The 23560-nt window shown below is 57.6% G+C and overlaps 3 protein-coding genes across 3 annotated transcripts; 1 reads left to right on the top strand and 2 right to left on the bottom strand.

The window, feature by feature from the left end:
- Positions 1–312: 312 nt before the first annotated feature.
- BESB_005810 (PAP2 superfamily protein) lies at positions 313–1272 on the bottom strand (the record flags this gene model as incomplete). The annotated part of the gene is made up of 1 exon (XM_029359336.1): positions 313–1272. The coding sequence occupies one exon, from the start codon at positions 1270–1272 to the stop codon at positions 313–315; it is 960 nt and encodes a 319-aa protein (XP_029222249.1).
- A 4423-nt stretch (positions 1273–5695) lies between these two features.
- On the top strand, positions 5696–14513 carry BESB_005800 (uncharacterized protein; the record flags this gene model as incomplete). The annotated part of the gene is made up of 10 exons (XM_029359335.1): positions 5696–6914; positions 7304–7748; positions 8096–8272; positions 8591–8819; positions 9105–9348; positions 10112–10263; positions 10449–10665; positions 11023–11202; positions 11640–12004; positions 12840–14513. 10 exons carry the CDS (start codon positions 5696–5698, stop codon positions 14511–14513), a joined length of 4902 nt encoding a protein of 1633 aa, XP_029222248.1.
- Positions 14514–16615: 2102 nt separating this feature from the next.
- BESB_005790 (uncharacterized protein) lies at positions 16616–22354 on the bottom strand (the record flags this gene model as incomplete). Its single annotated transcript, XM_029359334.1, has 7 exons — positions 16616–17535; positions 18080–18124; positions 18464–18538; positions 18850–18957; positions 19280–19454; positions 19927–20180; positions 20626–22354. 7 exons carry the CDS (start codon positions 22352–22354, stop codon positions 16616–16618), a joined length of 3306 nt encoding a protein of 1101 aa, XP_029222247.1.
- Between the last annotated feature and the right edge of the window lie 1206 nt (positions 22355–23560).

The raw sequence follows: 23560 nt of genomic DNA, 5'->3' as shown, positions 1-23560 counted from the left end.
ACTGTCGCATGGTTCAAACAATGACTGCATCGCGCTATAGCCTCCGTACACGGAGCCTCCAATTGAAAAGAAGACGGAAACGGATGAAGTCAAACGAAAACACATAATACAGAACAGAACGACAGACGACCTCGAAGACGAGGCCGCATAACCCCTCTGACGACGCAAAACTCACTGAATATTATGGGAAGCCCCAATCTTGCGCCCTCGCTGTCTCGGCGTTATTACGCCAGTAACGCGCGCGCGGCGCACAACGGTGTGCACCCAGCCTCACGGCTCTTCCCCTGCTAGGGTTGACCGAAAGTACCTGCATCAAACATCCTCCTCCAACTCTTCCTCTTGCCCCTCTTTAGCCGATCCTTTTGAATACGAGCCAAGACCCGCGATATAAAAGAAAGTGAACACAGCAGTGGTGGCACCGATAGCAAACCCTGTTATAACATCCGAAGGGTGGTGAAATTTATCCTTTATCCGAGACATGCCAATGAAGAAGGCGCCACCGAAGGCTACCAACTGCACGAAGGGGCACAAGAGCTTGATAATGCCCCACAGCGTTTCGGTAAATTTCGACGCAACGGGAGAGGGTTTCACTCCAGATCTCGATAGCCACACCAGGCGAGACTGCAGGTACAAAACGAGATACAGCATTGCGCACATACTGCTGCTTGAATGACTGGACGGAAAAGAGACCCGTGCTTCCTTGATTGCAGCTTTGTCTGTGCCAAGACAGACAAAATTGTCTACATAGAGGAAGCCACTGGCGTCACTGCAGGTTATATCTTTCCAGTCCGGCTGGCATACACTCAGGAAATGCGGCCGCAGGCGTCCTACGCTGATTTTTGCTGTAAATGTTATAGCATAACAGCTCAGCATGGCGAAGACAAACCCGCCCAGAGACTGGTAATAGAGGGCGAGAATGCTACTGGGCCTGCAGAATACGAGGTTGACGTACCGACCGAATCTTTCGCCGTACATCACCCACGTGGTAGTATCGACAAGAATAATCAAAACAGTGGGGATCAAAATGACAATCATCGAAGCTTCGAGAGCCGGTACCGTCTGAGGGAGCAAAGGGAAGCGAATGCTGTCGTCATTGCAGAAAAAGCCAACCGAGACAGGGTCAACAACCGAGGCAAACGCGCAGTACCCGGCGACTCCAAACACTCCCAAGATCTGTAAAATGACAACTACAAGCTGCATTTTCGCTTTCACGCCATCGTCCGTAACCGCGGGGGTCAGCGGGCCAGTGGCCTCGCCGCCAGAGTTCCCCATGATGTCGCCGCGAACCGGCACCTGACTGCAGCCCTGCCGGAAAACTCTAAATTTGCCACTTTCGCGAGCGAATGTCCTACAGGTAAAAGAACTAGTCCTCACGAAGACTACAAATGAACAATGGGAGGCCAACAATTGATGCCATTCATGAGCAACTGACCGAAACGGGAAACTGTTGTGCGCATGCTGATGGAGATGGGCGGCTCGGCGCAGCCTCCTCGAGCGAACGCCACGCGACAAACGGCTGGGTCGCTCCTTTAAATTCCGTCGCCACCCTTGATGGCTGTAAGGCGGGTCTCCTTACAAAGCAGCATGCAATGAAAATCATGCAGGGAAGAGTGTAAACAGAATGCACTGTCACGACATTACCGACGGCCCCTTCGCAGCTGCCCAGCATCGCACTGATAGCCATGTCGTCGCAAAGACGCAGCAGCAGCCAGACGCCTACAACGTGCTGCGCTAGCATCATTGATCTCAAAGAGGCCCCACGACCGCGACGCGGATCTGGCATTCACTGGTTTCTCGAAAACATGCTGCTGTGTACAAACAGGACTGCTTCTTCACGAAGCAACAAACTGCTGTCTCTCCCTCTCTGGCAGCATGGGAGTAACCAGCAAAACCGTGGAGGTGTCCGCGCTTTACAAGACGTTCATACCCGCACTGAAGTCGCCGGATTATGGGGCTAGCCGCCATCATGCGGAATGTGACCTCGAACGGCTCACGATTCACTTTTCAGCGCGGCTTTCACGCCGATGTCTCAAAGAACGCAATGCGAGACACTGTTTTCTTTGCGCACCCATTGGCTGGCCGCGAAAAAAGGACTGGCAGGAGCAAATCACTGTGCGTCTTCACTGTGTGGACGCTGTCTGACAACCTGGCGACCGGCGCAACGTATGGCAAATACGGACTCCGGTTACGAGTTCGCTGGCTTGTTGTTATGAGGGAGGGCGTATCTTGGCCGGGTATGCGCGAAGGGAATCCGAAGATATGGAGGTATACGCATGTTCATCCAAAACTACTCCGTAACCGGCATTTTGGTGAGGTAAACGTACAAAAATGAAACGGGGTGCGGGGGGGGAGGGGGGGGGGCAACCACACAATACGATAGACCCTCCTCAAGTACCTCCAGTCACCATTAAAGTGCAGCCTCACGTGACACAAGCCAGCAATACTGTAAGACACGCCTTGAAGCCGAGCCGAGCACCTGCGTTCACACGACTGCGGAAACCCGAAATATGTTGGGCGCAGACGCGCGGTTGTAAAGGAGGATAGGGGAGAGAGGCTGCCCTGAAGGGAGGCACAAATAGAGGGAGATAGTCAACCAGACTCGGACTGGTTGGTGTCTCTTATCGGCTTGAAAACACTCCAGGAGAATAGGAGAGGCTAATAGAAATATTCACTCCGTTATTACCGAAGACTGTCACGGTATTCGTGATCCTTTCTTCCCTTGTATTTTCGTATGAACATCTTGTGAGTAGTTGAGGCTATGATGTCCTCCCTTCTGAGCGTTGGGCGGTGGTGTCAACTCACTGACGGCCAATCGTTATTGCCAGGGGTTCCATATGAGCTTACTTTACCCGTTTAACTGATCCCCTTTCCCAGCTTTGACAGCGAACCGGGTTTGTCCGGTTTGCCGTTTGTTGCCGATAGCGACTTTGGAGTTCATCATGTCTCCCTGCTAAAAACCCATTTTCTGTCGGGACACTTCCCGTGAAGCGGTCCAGCTGAAAATGCAGCGGCGACCCACGCTGGGAAACCTGTATGAAGAGGTGCCGCCGTAGTTTCTGAAAAGCGCCAGAAACGTGACAGCAAGAGCAGATATACATTTCTCTCTTATGGATGAACGATTCAGACTACGGAATAGTTAGAGGAGAAGTGGGGTGCAGCTTGCTTTAGCGGGCGGAAAGTCCCTCAGTGATACAGCAGCGAGGGCAGATAATGCATCATCGTGCGTACGCGCCATCTCATTTGCTGTGACTCAAAGACACGGTACCAATCGGAAGACGGGACGCCAACAGATTTCCCAGCGATCAAAAAGATGCATTTTCCCCGAGCTCATGACGGCCGACGGAAATGACAATGGAAGGGCCCATATATGACCGCAGACTCTGTATGACGGGATAGGCTGATATTCCCCATGACCTGGAGAACCAGCGACTGCGAGAGGGCATAGTACGCTTTGCAGACCACGACTACATGCATCGCTGAGGATCCGCCATATGGTTTAGTCTTTTCGGAAGTGAATATTAACGTTTAAGAGCCGCACTTGCCGTCCTCCGTCTGAGAGAGCGAATGCCCAGATGCGTTGCTGTGTTTGCCCGCCGCTCAGGCGGCTCCTTCGGATCAGCCGCCAGCACAAAACCAGAAAATCTCGTGCTTGCAACACCTCCGGTTATGAAAGCTACCCTCCAACACCTAGCCTCATGCGGCGGCGTACGATCTTCTCATTACCGCTTGCGAGGGCAGAGTTTTTCGTCGCCGCCCTTCCGAATTGCATCCTTCGCAATGTGACCACTGGCCAAGCGAATCCAGCGCTGTACGCAGGAAGGTTGAGTTGTCTGACTCTCGCATTACTCTATCGCGTCACAAAATCTCTCCGAGATATGGGTTACAACTTCAGCGCCCCTTCGCATTTTCTCTCACCGGGTGTCCGATGCACAACTCAGCCTTGCGACAGCTGATATCGTTGACGTGCAATTGCTTTCATACGAGATCACCTGCCTTCTGGCCCTGTCTGAAACGTCCTCATCACTCGCCAACAGATCCCCCGGGATGCATGCTACGAAAGAGCGCCAACCGCATCTGCTAAAGAGATATATCAAGACTCAGACGCACACGGACGTTGGCGAGCTACGGAAGGTGGGACGTTGTGACGGATACACGGGCATGACAAAATGCCTCTGGAGGGAAAAAACGACTCCTTTCGCACTATCCTCCAAGATTTTCCGCACACTTTTGCTTCTTCTCGTCTTCGCTACAACTCCTTCCAAGCTACGATCGTGCTGTCATCGCTATACATTTATGCTAAGACGTGCCAGCGTTCTGTGAGCGGCAGACATGCAGACCTACTACCGCTGCATGCTCGGCGTCGTTGCGACCGGAATCCCCTACTGTCTCACCATCGATGGGAATTAAAATCCTCTAATCTTTAGTGGTGGACTGAGGGGCCACTTCCTCTAAACATTGGATTTGAACTCATCGACGAAACCGACCACAAAACAGATAGATGCCTCTCCCAGGTTGTCTCGCTGGTGACCGTGTCGCCACCCCTTCCGTCGACTCCCTTGTCAACTCTATCTGGCTCCTTTTCACGCATTTCGCTCGCGAACATCAGTTTTTTTGTATACGTAGCGCACGTTTCCGCTGCTCCTTCAGGCGGCCACGACCTTCTGGATTGCCGCCGCTGCCTTGCGCAACTATCACGTAGTTGTGTCTCGACACTGTTCTTCCCGCGTGACCGTGCTTCAGTTAACAGTCTTCGGCCCTTCCTTCTTTCAAATATGTGGCTTTGCCTCTTCTCTGCTGTAGTCGTTTTTCGTGCGTACTGCAGACTTCGCTGATGTGAAACTGAGCGGCTCTCCTTGCCCTGCTGTGACGCCTCGGCCAGCCTCGTCTGCTGTTTTTCCGCCGTACCCTCTTCGGATTGCATGGACATCATTCGTCTTCAAAGGTCGAAACGCTGGTCCTACATCCGGTTTGCCCTGGTGCGATTACACAGGGTTCAGGGACCGCCGGGGGATAAGCACCAGTCCAGCTAGGCTGCGTTGTCGTGGACATGGCCACTTTCCGGCTTTCCTCGTTTCTGCCGTCTTTTCGGCTGTTCTCGACTCTGAAATCCCACTCGTTTTCTCTCTCAGGCACTATGCAGCCCTTCAACAGGTGGTACCTACACACCACCCACCTTGCAGTGGCACACTCGAGTGGCTGACAGGCTGAGCTTTACAAGTGCCTGTCGCACATCCTGCGTTTTTGTCAGGCCGTGCCGGGGTGCCTCTCACGTTTCCCCTGTTTCCGATTCTGTAGCTTCCTCTTCGCGGGCTTCCCCAGTGGTGAAAACGAATCTCCCGCGCGTTGCCGTCATGCTTGGCGACAGCCGTCTGGTGCTCTCGGCTGAGGTGCTTGGCCTCGCGTGAGTCAGGAGAGTGGCAACTTGCACGTCTCGTTGTCTTTCCCCAGTCCACTTTTCTTTCTCGTCTGCCTCGGTTCAGGGCTGTCTCTTCGTTTCGGTGTCCTAAACACGCCAGTCTGCGTTGCGACCTCGTTTCGTTTCTGTTTTCGAGTCGTGTCTCCGCTTCGCCTTCTGGAAGCTCTTCGTAGGCGCTGCCTTCTCCCTCCGCTTGACCTCTCTCTTCGGCTGGCTGTAAGCCGCGGCGTGCATGGCTCGAGGGCTCCCCTCTTCTTTGTCACGTGCTTTTGCGCCAGCATGCGTCCCCTTCCGCCAGTGCTAACTACGAAGGCGGCGAACAAGCCGAAGCCGATCCCGGCGAGCCAGCCGTTTCAGGCGCCTCTCTGGGAGCTTCCGTACGTCCCGCCGAAGGATGCGCCCACCACGCCGGCGCCCGAGGCGCCCGTGCAGGCCCCTGTGGTCGAGGTGGCGCCGACGCGCGTGGAGCTCCCTCCCCCAGCACCTGCGCCTCTGGTGCTGGCCCCGGAGAAGAAGCTGCGCGAGCGGAAAGTTCGCGAGAAGGAAGAGCTTCAGGATCCCTCCAAGCGAGACGTGGGGGAAGTCCTCCGCAACCAAAAGACGCTGACCCGCCGAGAGGTATACAGACGCCGCCTGTTTCCAGTCAGTTTCGAGTACGCCGCTGGCCAAGTCAGCGAGGCGGACATCATTCTCGGCGAGCGGCCGAACCTCGTGGAGGCGATCGCGTACTTCCTCTTTCTCGTGGCCTTCATCGTCTTTGTCGCGGCGAACGCAGACATCAGCCTGGTCCACAGTGCGAACTCGTCGCTGTATCGCACGCTCGCCGCCACGCACGTCCCCTCCGGCAGCGGCTACAACGGGTTCAGCGCACTCGCCGCGCAGAGCGACCCCGCGCTGACTGAGGTCACGGTCAAGGGGTCGGATGCGCTGTACGTTTCGCTGCCGACGCTCAAGACGAAGGCCGACACGGCCTCCTGGCTCCGCGATGGCTTGTTTGGGCTCCCTTCGTTCCCACACATCGGCAAGAGCGTCGTCTGCGGGCCTTGCGTGCGTCTGACAGTCCGCCGCGTGAGCTTCGTCACGGAGTCGAGCGAGATCGGCTACACAGAAGTCTGGCCGGTCGACGCGGCCTCTCCGTCACAGCGACTCGGCTCCGGCAAGCTGGAGCTGACCAGCCCTCTCTCAGAGGTCCTCGGCGGCGTGACAGACGGCACCCAAGGGCGGCTGCAGTGGACGTACACCGCGTACCCCGTCGGCTCCGACAAAACGTTCAACGCGGGAGGCGGCTACGCGCAGATGGTGTGCGGCGCGGACGCCAAAGAAATGCTTGAAAACCTCTCGCAGCACCAGCCTCTGTCGAGATTTCCGCCCTGGTTCCTCCCAAACGCACTCATCGGAAACCGGCGGACGGTCAACGTCGTCGCAGACTTCCTCTCAGTCAACCCCGAGAGCTACGCCACCTCTTACACCGCAATCACCTTCCAGTTCACGAGTGCAGGTATGGCGCTGCCCGCAAGCAGCACACCACGGTAGTGGCTGCGAACAAACCCTGAAATATGCAGAAAGTTCTCCATTTCTCGCTCTCTCCTTGTTCAGCGGCATGCATGAGGACGCAAGACAAAGCGGCGTCTGCGTATCTGTCTCGACTAGCCATCTGTGTCGTCCTGTATCCGCGCTCGTTGCGTGATCTTGCCCCTGCGCCTCCTCGCCTGTTGCGACCACTCCGCCTGTGCTTTCTTTCCCGCTCCCCCTTTCCCCCTCCCGCCCTCGTCTCCTCACAGATGCTGCTGGCCTCTCCAGAGGCCGCACTGCCTCTCGTCTGCGCGATCCGCGGGCTTCATGCTCGGTGTGCTTCTGCGGGCCTGTGTGCCGGTTCTCTGCGCGCAGGCAGCCTGACTTGGCGCGTCCGCTCGCGGACGGCGCTGTCTTCGGAGGGGAAGAACCTCGCCGGTGTGCGATATGGCAGCTTTGGGATCGCGGTGGCGTTCCTGCTCGCGTACCTCTGGTATCAGTACGTGCAGGTGCGCGTGGCTGGCGGCTTTCGCCCCTTCGTCAAGGATTGGTGGAACGCGTTTGCAGTCGTCCATCTGCTGCTTGTTCTGCTGACGTTTGCCTTTTTTCTGCTGGCCTCCTTCGTCACCTCGGTGCCAGCCGCCTCCGGCGTCTTCACCGAAGAGGGCTTCCAGACCGTGCAGTCGGAGTGGCTCAAAGGCGACCTTACGGAGTCTTTCAACGAGAAGGCCGCGACTGTCGAGAGAGTTGCGACGTTCAGCCAACTCTTCTGGACCATGGCGGCCATCGGCACTCTCTGCGGATGTGTCCTTATGATCAGGTAGCCGCTGGTCCGCGTCTACGCGAGCAGGCTCTGCCCGAACCGGAAAGCCTGTGGGCGGGAAGGGGACTCCTGCGCCTGCGCGGCACGCAGAGGCACAGGTGGAGGGGAAGCGAGGGCGGTCTCAACGCGATCGAGGCTTGTCTCCGGGATGGTGAGGGGGGCTGGGAGGGGGGGACGCGGCTACGGGGGTACGGGGGAAAGGGAGGATGCAGAGATGAAGGAGACGAGCTGCGCATATCGGCGGCGGCTCGCCCTGCCGCTCGTACCGGAATGTATCCCCGTTTTGGAGGCCGGCAGTCTCCATTTTCGTGCTCTGCGGTCTCGGCCTCTTTATGAGTGCGCAGGTATCTCCGCGTGTGGGGCGGCGCCGCGGCGAAGACTATGGACTGGACACTCAAGCGCCTCTTCCTCCCGACCCTGATGTGCATTGCCTTCATGCTCGTAGTGCTTTCTCTCTTTGTCGCCATTGGCAACATCTCCTTTGGAATTGATAACCGCGCCTTCGCAGGCTACTACGAAAGGTGCGAGGCGTCTACTGGCTCCAAGGGCGCCGCGGCGGAGGCGAGCCCTTTTTCTGCTTCGTTCGCTGCTACCCTTTGGGCGAGGAATTCCCATCCCATCTTGAGAAAATACAGTTCATCTGATATCCGCTCGCGCTTGCGCAGCTTGCCTCAGATCTGGATAGATAGCTGGACCGATGTGACCTGCAGTCTGTGCTTGACGTCTGCAGGCAGATAGCTCTCCGCTCTGTTTTCGTCAGTTAATGGAGGCGTCTGCGCCGAGGTACTCTAAAGGATCTGTCTCTCTGGGGCGAGTTTTTCTGATTCGTTTCTTTTCAGCCTGACGGCTTCGGCGTCGTTCCTTCTCGGAGGCACCGTCGGCAACTACAACGTGTACGATATAGTGGAGGATCATCGCATTTTCGCGGGGCTTTACTTCGGGCCTCTTTTCATCCTTTTTTCCTTCGTCTGCTTCAACATCCTCGTCGCCCTCGTGCTTAAGACCTACGACTACTGCGCCGAGGAAGTGGAGAAGTCGATGAAAAAACAGAAGAAAAAAGAAGATGATGTACGCAAGGCACCAGACGCCACAAATACAAGGACGTGCCTCCCGCCAGCGGGTATCCCTCGGTTTTTCTTTATCTTTCCACTGGTGGCCTTGCACGCATATCTCGTCTCTCGTTGTGTCTTTGCGTTTTCCGGTTCTTCGGGTCTCGCTGGCAGGCCCGCGCGGGCACGTGCGTGGTATCCTGAGCGATCGACGGAGAGGCAGTCACAGCTTGCGTTTTTTCTGTGGCTTCGGGTTTACTTTTTTTCGACGTGTTGTCTTTTCTTGGGGTTGTCTGCGCTGCAGTACCGCCAGACGCGCCTGGGGCGTTGCATGCACGGCTTGTCGACTTTTTGGAACGAAGTCTCTGCGGGCATTACCTCCACACACGCGAACGAGAAAATCGTCGATCTCGCCTCGGAGAGCTCGCAAGGCGAAAAAGAAGAGGCCGACGACGATGAACCGCCGCAGTACCCCGGCTGGATGTGGCAATCCATGGGTCTCCCAAGCCCCTACACCGAGGAGGGCTGGATCGACCCCCACATCTGGAGTAAGCGCCCCCGAAACCGAGGATCCGTGCCCACGATTTAGTTCACTCTGTTTAGATATAAAAGTTTTTGTATCCTGATAGGTCATACGTTATTCCTCTATCAAAGAAAGCGAAACTCTTTCCGCCCAGGCGCTGCCCCATGAAAGCAAATCCTCTTGATCGCCGCATCTTGGAGACATGCATTTTCATATCTGTGCAGATGCAGCGGCTCGGGCGCTACGCTAATCGCCCTATGTTTATATATATATATATATATATATATATATATATATATATACACGTATGCATGTATTCTTATATGTGTATATCGATGTATGTATATGTATATGTGATTATGTATGTATACATACGTATGTATATGCATGCCTTCGACACATATCGGCCGATGGACAGTTCGTGAGCTTTTCAGTCTCCACACTAGTTCAGTCCATGGTTTTGGAAGCCAGCCTCGGTAGTGCCTTCGCAATTCCATTTTCATGTGCGCAAGCGCGTACGCCTCTCTCGCTCCCCCTCTTTATGCCTAAGTGCCCTCGCGGGAGTTGGGCACGCGTTCGCGACCCAGGCCTCAGGAACGCGACGAAGACCCCTGGACCCCTTCGTCGAAGACGCAAGTCTGATATCGCCGCGGTTTTTCCTCTTCCAGATCTCTTTGCCGCTGCGTCGGCTGCGTGCGTGTCTCGACACGCATTACCAGCGCCGTCGCGCGGCTCAGCCTGCAAGCATCGTTGCTTCTTTGCGCGTTGCGCGGACGTGGTTTCCGCAGGCGAGTACGGGCCGTTGTATGGCGCTTGGGGCGAGTGCTACGACATCTACGGGGGCACGGCGGCGGAGGGGGGGTGGATGAACGCGGACGACTTTTACTACATGCAGTACGCGGACATGCAGTCGCAGCCAGCGATCCCGGAAATCGATAAGGTGCGCTCACTCGCTTCGTCAGCTCCCGATAGGCGGTCCCTGCCTGCCGCGCCTCTCGCGGGGCTTCCTGGCTTCTCATTCTGTCGCGTCGCTTCCCCCCCTCGCCCCCCCTCCCTCCTGGCACCAGTCGCGCGGCTGAAGAGCGCGTGCCGTTTGCGTTGTCTGCGTTTTATGCGCGGGTGCAGATTCAGCGCGTGGTGCAGTACAAGCAGGCCGACGACCGCGAGACGTCTTGGCACAAGATTTTGTGGACTTCCTTTCTCTGCGTGCTGGTCGTCGTCGTGAGCTGGCAGGTGCTGATTTCCTCCGCACTCCCTCTGCAAAATTCGGTCAACGCGGCTCTCCGCCGAACAACATGGACGCCGCCGCCGACGAGTTACACTTTCGACGACCAAAGCCTCGGTCAGCTCACACAGAGAGGCCCAGCACACTCCCAGTTCTCAGCCTTGCACACAGCAGATACACTGCCACACAGCTGCATGCGCGTGGATCTTTGCGGTGCGTCGTTCCTTTCTGTTCGAGGTTTTTGGAAGGAGGCTCACTTCGCATCGCGGCGCGCTGAATTCTGAATGCTTATGCATAGATGAATTCATGTCTGTGGCTTGAATGGCTTTCACGTGAGCACAGAGTCGCCTGAGGAGTCGCTGCGCCAGTAACGCTGCTCGTCGTCTCTGCTTTCCGTCTCGTGGCGGAGGGCAGGAGGGGCCCTTTTGCGATTGTGGGGAGAGTTTGGTGCCTCTTTCTTTCTCGCGTTCGCAGGCTTGAAGCCGCTGGCGCTGACGGTGCTGCATCCGTCGCGGCCCTTCACGTCGATTCAGACCGCCGACGACATCCACAGTTGGCTGGGCTCCGAGACAGGCTTTTTCTACTTCCTCAGAAAAACCACGCCGAGCGACTTCTGGGAGAAAATCTTCGCCGCAGGCGCGACGACGCCAGACAGTAGGTCTTCGGCAGGAGTCCTGCGAGGACGGCTGGAAGAGTTCGACGGGTCCGGCCTCATGCGGATTTCTTGTCGCCTGAATAAACTTTTATCTTCGCCTTTCTATTCAGCCGTGACCTGCCTCAGTAGCCGGGGTTTTCGCCTCCTGCGTAGATTCACAATTACATACTCTCGTGGCCTCATGTCCCCTCTTTTTGGCTAGATAACACCGTAAAACGCCTAGCCATCAGAAACACTCGATGGCGGACGAATGAGAGCCACAGACGTCTCTGCTTTCCTGGAGCGCGTTCAGAGACGCGACTCCTCCGCAGGCCCCTCGCGCGCCGCCTGCGCTGGTCCACCGAATAAAGAAGCACTAGGCGAGAGGCGGTCTCAGCGTCGGCTCGCGTCCTTACATGAGTTTCTTTTCGTCCTCTCTCTGCATGCGCCTTCCCAGACGCCACGTCTCGCCCGTTCCTGATCAACTCATGGGGCAGTATGCCGCTTCCGCTTTCGGTGCGCCTGCGTCTGCGTCTGTCCTCCACGACAAGCACGTATCCGCTCAGCTTCAACTTTCTCGCGACAGACGCGAGTACTTACGACTTGTTTCTCAGCTCGGGCTCCTCTGACGACGAGCTACTTGCGCTGCTGAAGCGATTCGAGACAAAAAAACTCGTCCGCGCCGCCTGCAGCTCCCTCGAGATCTCTTTTCTGCTCTACAACAACTTCAAAAAACGCAATCAAGTCTCCCTCGCCTCCATCAAATTCGACGTCACGTCGGGCGGAAGCGTCAAAACCGTCGTCCACGTCCCAAGCATGGGTGTAGGTTCCTAACACATTGAAACACACACGAGCTTCGCAGTCCACATATCTATCTCTCTAACTCTCTATCTTTCTATCTATATGTATGGATCTATATCTATTTATATCTATCTATTTCTATCTACGTATCTGCCTGCCCTTCTATATCTATATGTATCTATCCACCTAAATCTCTTTACGTCTGTCTACCTATCTAGACATTTATATCCTAGCTTCAGAGAGAAGGAAGCGGGAGGGGCCTGCGCGGGTTGAGCCGCTCTCTGTCTGGGCCTTCCTCGGGACTTGCACTTTTTTTCGCGTCGCTGAACTGCATTCTGAAAAACAGATAGTGGGCCAGGACGACGTTACAAAAGTGCTTATTGTTTGCGCTGAGAAACACATCTCGTTTGTTTCCCCATTGTGCGAAAAGGGACGGAAGGACAACGAGTCCCGAGGGCCTTATCACTGCTGTATAAAAGCATATTTACTTGTATGCATGCGGGCATATCTGTATACGTAGATTCAAAAACTTAATCATTTAATATAAAAAGTTTTTACATTCCACATCTGCTTAATAAACAGTGAAAATACGTATCGACGTGCAACTCTGCACAAAGTACATATATGTATATATATATATATATATATATATATATATATATATATATATATGCGTACTCAAGTGAGAATGGCGTGCTTTCAGTCTTTCGCTTTTGCGGCAGAGGGTGTAGGGTTTCCGCGAGCGTTGTGTTTGAGTGTTTGGTAAGACGCGTTTATGTTTTTTTATGCAGCTTCTCTCTCTGTTGCTTTGTTGATTCGTGAGTTTCCTTTGCCTGTTTTCTGCGTGGACTCTCAGCTGAAGCCATACGACAAGCAGCAGGGCGGCGCGGCGATCATTTTGCAGTCCTTCGTGTTGCTCATGCTGCTTTTCTTCGTGGCCTCGGGGCTGTATTTGCTCTATCGCTCGTTTCACGACGCGCCGTTGGATCACATCAACTGCGGCTCGGTCTGCTTTCGCCTTTTCTCGTATTTCTGCGACAACTTTTTCAACCTCCTCGATCTGGTGTTGCTCACGCTTTTTATCGCGGCCGTCGTCCTCTGGTGCTTCTTCGCCTTCAGCACCGTGCATCGCATCTACTTCACCACGAGCGGGAGTGGGTTCGCCTTCAGCGCAGGCACCACGGAGGCTCCACAGGCCGCGCCCGAAGAGGCTCCACAAACCGCGCCCGAAGAGGCTCCACAGGCCGCGCCCGAAGAGGCTCCACAGGCCGCGATGTTTGCCAAGCGCGCCGCGGCCGCTGCGGCGTCGGGCGAGGCGTCTCCAGAGGCTTTTGCGGGCTCTTCGTCCTCTCCGGACGCTGGCGCGGGCGCGGCGCCCGGCGCGGACAGTGCGTTGTATCAAGAGATGAATGGTCTCTTCTCGTCGCTGCGGGAGGCGCAGCATTTGCTCGAGGTGTACGTTCAGCTATGCGGCGCGGTCGTTGGGCTGGCCTTCATGCGCACGCTGCGTCTGTTTGAGAAGCGCAAGCGCATGGTAGTTTTGTTTTTCACGGTCGTCGAGGCCTTTCAGCATCTGCTGTTCCTCATCTTCACGCTTTTCTTTGCGTACCTGGGGTTGGTGTTCACATGCTATCTCTCGTTCGGCTCGGATGTAGATGCGTTCGCGGGCGTCCAGGCTTCGTTTGTTTCCTCCTTTCTGCTGCTGCTCGGCTCCTTTCCGCTCTCGGATCTCTTCCGCGCGAACGGCAGCGTGGCTGCCATCGTGGTGTACCCCTTTCTGTTTCTTGTCAACCTCATTTTTCTGTCGCTTTTCCTCTCGGTGCTGTTGCGCTCCTTCGCCGCGCGACTCGGCGAAGTCGAGAGCGCGGAGGCCCTCTTGGCGCGCCCGCCGCGGACGCTCATGCAGAGCGTGCGGCTCTTCTTCAAGGAGTTGGTCTGCCAGTTCGAGGCGCCTGCGGCCGCGCCTGCCGCGCGCACGCCGCCCGCCGCGGAGGCGGGCGAGGAGGAGGAGTCGCTAGACGAGTTTGCTGTTGTGCAGGAAATCGATGAAGCCGCGCGGAAGCGCCGCAACAAGCCGCTGAAGGTCATTGAAGTCCCGAAGGAGATCGTGACGACGCAGCTGACCGACGAACAGTGGATCAAACTCCCGCCGAAAGTGCGCGAGTGGGCTGCCGTCGAGGCCGGCGAGTTCGCCGACCTCTTCCGCCAGCTGTTCGTCCAGTCGGAGCTCGCGGGAGAGAAGAAAGTCGGCTTCATTCAGCAGACTGAGAAGAAGTTCTTCGAGAAGATCTCCGTGCTCGCCAAAGAAGTGGAGCAGCAGGAGGCGCACCTTGGTCACCGTCTCGCAGTCTACAAAAACAATATCCGCATTGAACAGGACAAACTCGCCAACTACACGACCTACCTCGAACAGGCCCTCGACGAGAGACAGCGCGAACTCGAAATGCTCAGGCGTGAACTCGAACTCATCAAAACGCGCGCAGAAGAAAGAAAACAGGAAGCCGACCGCAGACGCGCCAGCCGACACTAGCTGCCCAGGCAAAGCAACAACAATCAACAATGCCTCCATGACAAGCAACTGCCTGGAGAGAGTCACCTGCAAGGCGGCGCACGTGCAGCGTACGCTAGAGGATCCTAGGGGGGGACCCGTGTCGCCTTCACGATTTTGTGGAGGAATCCGATGTGCCGCGACTCTTCTGCTGTTCGTAAGCACGCACTGCGGTGTGCCGTTTCTTGCCGCCTATTTGCTCTAACGCTTGTGTGTGTCACTAGTCGTTTTCTGCCGGCGCGAAAAACGCTTTCGAGGGAAATCCCTCCGCCTGTCTGTGTACGGACTCGAGCGGAGGGAAAGGTTGATTTGAATTTTTTTTCTCGCCACAGAAATACCTCAGTCGCAGCGCGGGCGGCGATCGCGACGAGAAACGCCCCGACGCCGCTCACGCAGCTGCGGTCTAGTATCGCCGCCGACCGTGTTGCCGCGCAGCGAAGAGGCAGCAAGAGACAAACCGAAAATGAGGAACACGAGAAAGGAGAGGGAGGGAAGGGTTGACTACGCAGTCGAGAGACGCAGGGCGAGGGGCGACACAAGACAGTGGAGCAGCTCGCGAATTAACTGCGAGAATGTCGCAGACAGCCCAGGCAGGCTAGCTAGAAATTGAGCAGAAAGAGGCCAGAGAGAGAGCTGCAGACGCTTCTCAACGGAGCTGCGGCCGGCTGTGTGTGACGCCTTTCAAGGCGGAGAGCCAACAAAGATAAGTCTTTATTCAAACGAGAAAATAGTCGGTTCGCAGTTGGACTCAGGCGACGCCTCAGACAGCACAATCTCGAGTCGCGGCGCCACAGGAGACTCTTCTCTCCCTCCTCCTCACGTCTCTGTCACCGCGGATTCAGGCCACACGCACTGCACTCCGCCACCGAGAGACACCTCTCACAAGGTTTCCGACTACGTCTATGAAGGGGAAGACGAGAAAGGTATACACGTGTATCTGTCAGGAACGATTTGTTGCACTCGCGAGCGCGAAAGTGAAGTGTCGAGGCGCTGCGTGTCATCGCGCGAGAGAATTCGCTGACAGCCGAAAACCAGAAAACAACCGAACTCTCGTGTCCATCCCCCGCCACCGACCCCCGCTGCCACCGAACGCGAGGGGAAACTCAGCGTCCATCCATCGACGTCCTTGCCCCCTTCTCACGTGAGCTTTCACACCTGCAAGGTACATACAAATATCTGTGCACGGATGCGGAGCTACCTAAACATAGACTAATAAATAAATATATATATATATATGCATGTATCTATGCAAATGTATGTCTTTGACGATATGTTGACGCACGTCCCACGCAATCGTCTGCCTCGCGAGCACATAGCCCGAGCAGAGAGTCAAGCAGGTGCGCGTAAAAACCTTCACGAAGGCGACCACCTCGACAGAGAGCCTTGACAGCCCGCCACGGAGGTTGACCTCGAGCCGCCGCGACCCCGCCCCCTGGAAGCCGATGACAAAAAAGAAGCAACATGCAAGAAGAGTTGCAAAGGAAGGCAACGCATGCATGCCGAAAAAGCCTCGTCCGTACCTCTTTCGCCGGAGAGGCCAGAAAGAAATGAAAAAAACCTGAACATACAGCAGACAAACCCGCGTCCCGACGACAAAGGCCACATTCCTGCCCTGCGAAAGCAAACCGAAGAACGCGACAAAACGGCGGCAGGCGACGGCACGCGCGGCACCCGCTCCTTTTTTCCGCGTGGAGACGCTCGGCTTCGCAGGAAAAAACCAGTGCGACGCACCACCAGCCTTGAGCCGCGACTCCGTAGCAGAAATCCAGAGAAGACACCTTTCCGAAGCCCGGAAACGCATCCCAACGATGGATGGACAGGGAAGAAGCGCAGAGCCCTCCCGCCGCCTTGAACAAACAAAATCCGTCTCTCCTCACCTCGCCGAACACTCCCTTTCTCCCCAACCCCCTGCTGCTTTGCATTTCCCTCTCCACACTGCTCGCTTCGCGGCCGCCGTGTGCCTGCTGCCTCCGTCTCTCGACGCGCGGGCCTCGCTCGCCCCAACGACAGATGGTGTCTTCATCTCCGAGCACCCTCCTCGTTTCCTCACTGCTCGCCGCAGGCCCCTTCGCGCCGCTGGAGCTTCACTCGCTGAAGAGGTCGTCCTCGCCGAGGGAGCTCTGCATGCGGCTGCGGCCGGTCTGCGGACTCTCCTCGTCGCCGGGGAGTTCCAAGGCGTCGCCGCTCTGCAGTCCGCACTCGATCCAGCGCTCACCGTCGTTCGCGCGACTCGAGCCGTCGCCCTGCAGCTCGTCACCCGCCTCCCCCTCCCCGTCCTCCGCTTCCGCGTCGTCGAGCGAGGCGGTGTCGACGAAGATTTCGAGCTCGTTAGCATCGCCTTGCGCCGTCTCCGTGGCGGCTGCGGCCTCCGCCTCGTTCGACTCTTCCTCGCCGCTCTTGGGTTTTTCCAAGCTCTGGCTGCACGTGCTGCGCACGCGGCCGCCGTCGAGGGAGACGTTGCACGGGGAGCCTGCGCTGCCGCCCGTCTGGAACGACCCGTCGCTGGCCTCGTTGTTCCCCGCGCGCATATCGAGATACTGAGACAGCGTCTCGTCGCCCTTGTCGAGCCGCGCCGAGCGCTGGCTCTCCTCCTCCTCCGCGAGGGGCTCCGAACAGGCCACCGAGGAGCTCGAGCGACACTCGCCGCTCCCGCGCCGTCGCCGACCGGGCTGCGTCGTCGGCGGCTGCAGATAGAAACTCCGCGGTTTGGCCTTCCCGACGGCCGCGCAGTATTCGCCTCCTGCCCCGCGCTTGCGCCCGGTCCGCTTTGCCGCGCCCTGGCGCGAGGCTGCCAAGCCCACGTCCGTCCCCGGACAGTGCGCCGGACACAGACAGGGAATCGGCCGTGGCAGATGCGCCAAGATGAACGAGCGCGCCGCCGCAGAGTCCGCCCCCTCCAGCAGTCGACGCTCCGCAGACGCCAGCAGCGGCTCTGCTTTCCCCCCCGCGCAGTCGCCCCGAGCCGCCGTGGCCGCGTGCGCGCCGGCCTCCTCCTCGCTCGGATCTGAGGCCAACCGGCACACATGCGCATTCGCACACAGACCGAAATAGTGCAACGAAAATAGACAGATGCAAACATACACGTGAATTTGCAGGAGGAGTTCACGAGACGCATGAAAAAACGCGCAGCGTGAGGAAGCCGAGTGAGGGGAGACAGGCAAGAAAAGCAGTGGGAGGCCGCCATCGACGCAGACCAAGGCGGACTTCACGCACACAGCACGAGCGCAGACAATGCACATTCCCATACAAAAAGCATGCAGGAATTCTAGGGAGAAAGCGAAACACAAAGTTTACATGCCCGCACGGAGAGTGGCCCAAGACGCATGCGCGGAGTCTAATCGAGAAACGCAGAAGAAAAGCCTCCATCCCACAAGGCGCCGCCGCCGGGTTTCCTCGCCACTTATGTGCTTATTAACGAGCTATGCAAATGAATATATATATATATATATATATATATATATATATGCCCATAGTTGGATTGGCACTAGCCCGCTATCTGCAGTTTCTGCCTTAAGCAGTGTTTGCGGCAGAAGCCGTGGCAGCCTTACCTTCTTCGGCCTGCTTGATGACGGCCTTCATGTCGGTGCCTTTGACTGCAAACAGAAAAAGAGGAGCAAAAAAAAGCCTCCAGACCCACTCTGCTCTGCGCCGAAAGCCTCGAGCGCGTCCGGCAGCGGAAGGTACTCGAGCAGCTCGGGCCGCCCCAGCTGTCTCTACTCCCGCCGGAAGCGGATTTCGCAGCACTGAGAGAAACACGCGGGGCGGAATGAACTGAAAACGTCCTAGAGGCGACGCGACGCTTTGCCGATGCACATTCGTACTTTGAAAAAAAGACACTCGGCGGGGACGCATAAGGCAACTGCGAAGTCGCCCGTCAGACGCTGGACAAGGAAAGATCTCCGTCAAGACGAAAACAGAGTTAAATCGCTCACCTGTCGAGCTCGTCAGCCGGACACCGAAGCAGTGAAACAGCCAGAGAAGCACCACGCCAAACAGGCAAAGCCCACCTACGCGGGAAGACAAAACATAAAACCTCAAAAAATGATCGACTCTACCAAACACCAACCCGAGATAGAGCCGCGACTAAACCCTCCTCCCGCAGACGCACCGACCTCCACGGAACCCCCCAAGAACAACTACTCCGGCGCACAACTGCCTATATACATGCATATACGAATAAATATATAAATCTGTCTGAGGAGCCTCCTGCGATTTCCCCCCAGGGCCACGGCGGCCTTCCGCGCGCGCCAGGGATCTGGATGAGGGCGAGCAAAATCTGGCTAGCCCCGTGGACGCGCCTCGCCAGTTTCCTCCTCACCCGCCGCGATGCAGAAGTAGCCGAGAGGATAGTTCGCGCCGCCAATGATCGGCGCAAGCGTGACTAGCACAATGGCCTTCGTCGTCCTCCACTGCTCCGCAGGCCAGCCTGAGACACGCAAAAACAAGTCACCCAGACGCAAAACATGCCAGTGCGAAGGGCTTCTGGAAGGGAACGCACCGCCGTGCCGGCGAAAGGCCTAATACCCCCTCCCTCGTCATCCACGGAGAAGTTCTCAACCCCTGCCCTTCCTATGCGCGCAGGAGTTCCGAGTGCGAGTTCGCGGACGGCCCCAGGCCAAGACACACCCTTCGCCTGCCGGTCCCCTTTTCAGCGAGCCTGGCTCGGTTCCGCGGGCGGCGTTCATTCGCCGAAAAACGGGGGGAAATCGGGGAGAAAAAAATTGAAGCAGCTTTTCTTTGCGCCTTACTCGAGTCCGAGAAGCGGAGGAAGTACTGCTGGCCCGGCTCGAGCGTTGTGTGAAGGACTCCATAGAGCTTTTGAAAAGCGGGCGTGAAAGGAGGGTGAATCCAGACGCGGAAGCGTTCGTTGCTCGGCAAGATCCACGGCATCGCGCCGACTGTCTCCCACGTGGAGTTGGGAAGCTGCACATAATACAACAGAAAAGCCGGATTTTTTCAAGTTCACAACACACGCCAGGCTGTCGTCGCCTCGCCGAGAGAGACAGCAGACATACCCCTGGACGGCCAAATTCGTATCGCACGTCGCCATCGCGCACGAAACAGAAAACCACATTTGAACTACACTATCGTTCGAAAAAGGAACTCTTCTGTTTTCACAGTGATCAAGGTGAAGAGAACGCTCTTGGGCGAGCGACTGAATCCGAACCGAGAGTCTCAGGCGGGCGGGAAAGACAGAGGAAGCGACGGGGAGGCACTACGGCCAAGACGCGAGGCAGGAGAGGGAGACGGAGGAAAACTGCAAAAAAAGGCAGCTACACGCGATACACAAGCGAATAGAGCACACGAGTTTGTGCCGCTACTGAAGCGTTGCCTCCTCAACAAGCATGCACTGAAGGCGAGCCGCGAGGGCGAACAAAGGCGGGAAGAGGCTCACCATGAATCTTGTGAAGTCCCAGTGATAGGCCACGTCTTCAGTCGAGATAGAGATTTCTTCTTCTCCCAAGCCCTGGATGACGCGATGCACCGAGAACTCGTCGTTAAAGAGCGAGACGCTCTGCAGCCCGCAGGGAAACGCGCGCCGACTGTCGGGGGGAATGCGCTCGCCATTCACGCTATACAGCAGCGAAGGAAGCGTCAGAGTCCCGTTGAATGTGCGGAAGTCCACGGCCTCCTGCTGCGACTTGACTTCTGCGACAGCCGAAAAAAGAGACGGAACGCACCCGAGCTCAGCACCACGCGACTGTCAACAGCCACGGCCTTTTTTTTTCTCCGCCTTGATCCTCTCTCCCGCCGTTTCGACGGCTTCTAGTCTCGCCAGAAGACGCACAGGCCCTGTGTGACTGAGCGATTTCTTCCGATCGTCACTCGCGAACTGCCCGAGCCGCTCTGTCTGCCCTACCTTTCCACTCGTTCCCTCCCCCCTCTGTCTCGCCCTTTCCTCATGTATGTATACTCTTTCTTTTCCTCTCTCCTGTCGCCTCCCCCGCGAGTGCTTCCCATGCCTCCTCCCCCTCCCTCCCCCCTCTCCCCTCCCCCGCTCCTCCGCGAGATCCGCCGGCGTCCGCGACGACCTGCTTAGAGCCTCTCTCCCCGCTCTCGCAGCGCCTTTCTGGAGGGCTCTGCATGCACCTACCGTGGCAGACGTAGCTGGTGCTGACGGACTGGGGGCCGTCTTTGATGTAGGGTCGGTAGTTTCCGTAGAACTCTCCGATGCGGTAGTACAGGTAGACCGGTGAGCCCATGCGCTCGGGCACGTGGAAGCGCTTCTGGCGAACGCCGCTGGCGTACGGGATCTCGACGCGGTGACTTTTGCTCGAGAGGAAGAGAACAAGGAATCCGAGCAACACGAGGAGGAGACCCCAGCAGGTGCAGAAGAGCGTCGTGCACCTGCGCAGGAAAAGCTGGAACGGCAGCGGACTGCGCCGGTGATCTTGCTGGTAGAGATTCGAGAGGAAGACCTTGACCTTCTTCCGGTGCCGGTACTTGGCTGTCCGCCGCAGCGGCGCAGGCAGACGCGCCGACGCGTCGCTCTCCGCGTCGTCGCCGAGGTACGGACTGCTGGTCCCCGCGGGCGACGCCTCTGCCTGCGGCCTCCGGTGCGACGCTGGAGAGACTGCAATGTGCGGCGAGCTCGCGCCCGCGCTTCCCTCCGCCGCCGCCAACTGACGGTCCGCGGCGTGCGCGACCGCCTCCTCAAACAACGCAGGAAAAAATGAACGAACCGACGAGAGAAACGAAGACGCGACGGCCGCAGGGGACTGCGCAGACAGCGCCGCGCGCGCGACTCGACCAGTGTCCTGTCGCTGCGAAAGCGAGAAAGCGCCAGCCTGCGAGACGTGGCAAGGCGCGTCCACGCACGCCGCCGAGAGATTGATCGTCGCGCACGAAGGAGAGGGAGACACAGTCGACGCGCAGGACCTAGAAGGAAGAATGAAGGGCGGAAGTTGACAAGACAGCGAAGCATAGCGCGACGACGACAGACGCGCGACGCCGGAAGCACGCGACGGTCCGACAGCTTCGTGAGGCGTGGAAGGAACTTCGTGCCGCTCCCGGGTTCGCTGGCTCGCATCCTCCTCACTCGCAGGTTGTTGATCACCTGCCCCCCACAAAGCAGGCGACGCGGATGCGAGTCGCGCGCGCTCCGCAGCATCCGCTTCTGCACCGACAACACAGCTGGTCTCTCCTTGATCCCCCCGGGTCAGAGCCCTCATGTCGCCTCCTCTCGCGCTTTCCTCTCCATCGGCCTCCTCCGGCGTCCGCATGCGCGCCTCCGCCTCAGCCTCCCCCTCCGCCACGCGACTGAATCCAGCCGGCTCGCGTGCCTTCCTGCGCTGCTGCGCCGTCCGAATTCGCGCCGCGACGTGCGCACACAACTCGGTGTTCACGAAGACGCAGTTGCTGACGATGCCGTCGGGCGGGAACTCGGAGATTTTTTCGCCTTGCCGTCTCCGCCGCATCGCCTCCTCTTCTTCGTCGAGCTTGCGCTGCCAGAGCTCATCTTCCAGCCACGAGCGCATGCGGCCCGCCCGCTTCGCCGACGCCCAGGACGCGGCGGGGCGGGAGGACGGCGAACATGGTGGAGAGAAGGCGGAAGAGGGAGAAGGCGAAGAGGAAGCGCGGCGCGAGACGCGCCCTGCGGGGACACGCGCATCGCCTGAAGGCTCCAGCGCCCCTGCAAGCGCGGCAGCCGAGGCGCCGGCGTCGGTCGCCTCTGCGTCCGGAGCATCAGGTGCGCGACGAGGAGGCGAACGCCGAGACGCAAAGGAGTCGACTGGCGCGCTCGGATGTCCCTCTTCGCGCGAGCTGGCATCGCAGCACGCGTCGCCAGAGAGAGGCTCGACGAGGGTGCGCGGAGAAGCCATGGGAGGATCGGAGAAGGGAAGGCGGGAAACAAAAACGAGACGAAGAAGAGAAGAAGAAGGTGCGTCTGCGGGGGTTCAGGCGCCACGCCGATGCGGACCGAGCGCAGCGGCGCTAGTGCTCTCCAACGCGACGAGAACAGAGGGACAGGTCCCTCCACAAACACACCTCCGCGAGCTCCCGAATGCCATCCTGGCGCCTCCAGCGAGGGGCGCCTCTCGCCGACTGCGACTGGGATTTCAAACGACGAGAAAACGCGCAGAAGGAGGCTCACAAACGTAGCTGCGAAACAGACGCGCGAGGAACCTCCGGCGACATTCCTGCGCAGGCACGCTCTCCCAAAAGTCCCGCAAGCAGACAGAGACACTCACGCGAAAAAGGGTCGGCAGAGAAACTTGCGAGCGGACAGAATCGGCGCTGGGAATCGAGACAGCCACCCCGAGTTCATAATTTGGCACGAAGGGGGCGGAGGACCGGCGCGGCTCAGCGGGGACCGCGAAAACGCCGAAAACTGGGACAGAAAGTCGAAAAACAGTGAACCAACCCGCAGGGTCAGCAGACGAAACATGCACCACAGAAAAACAGGCCCTGGTGCTTTGACTCATGGCAGGGGCGGACAGCCCGAGCGCTGCTTCCTGAAACCCCAACAAACTGGTTCGAAAGATACGCGGAAACATGTACGCGCCAGAAACACTGCGGAAAGTTCAGAATTAAAAAGAGGCACAAAAAGATACACAACCCGCTGGAGCACTGCGAGACAATACCCAAAGGAAAGAGAGAGCGGCGGGGGGGAGGGGGGGGGGTGGACGAACCCGGACGGAACGAGTACGAAGGATTTGAAGGGTGAAGAATTGAAACATGCGGCGGAAAACAGCCGAGATTTAAGAAGAGAAAAGCTGTAACAGGGGACAGGAAAATGGTAAAACAAGCGGGCCTCCGGAGCGTCCTGAGCTGCTGGGAGAAGAGAGAGGCTGAAGACCACGACAGCAGGTGATTGAAATCACATGCGTTGTTGGGCGTGAGCGCGGAAAACGCAAACCCGAAAATACGCGACGGAAAACCCGTCCACCTAGCGCCAGATGGAGTTCGTCTTCCACTTTCTGTCTGTCAAAAACAAGGCAGAAAAAGACGGACTACTGCTCGATATATTCGCGGAATGATTTACCGGAGAGTGAAGGAGAACTAGATGCACCCGCCAAGAAACAGAG

Source organism: Besnoitia besnoiti, chromosome I (assembly GCF_002563875.1).
Source record: "Besnoitia besnoiti strain Bb-Ger1 chromosome I, whole genome shotgun sequence".
In the NCBI taxonomy this organism is placed as follows: domain Eukaryota; phylum Apicomplexa; class Conoidasida; order Eucoccidiorida; family Sarcocystidae; genus Besnoitia; species Besnoitia besnoiti.
The sequence above is the reverse complement of the archived record's forward strand: the minus strand, read 5'-3'. Positions and strand labels throughout refer to the sequence as shown.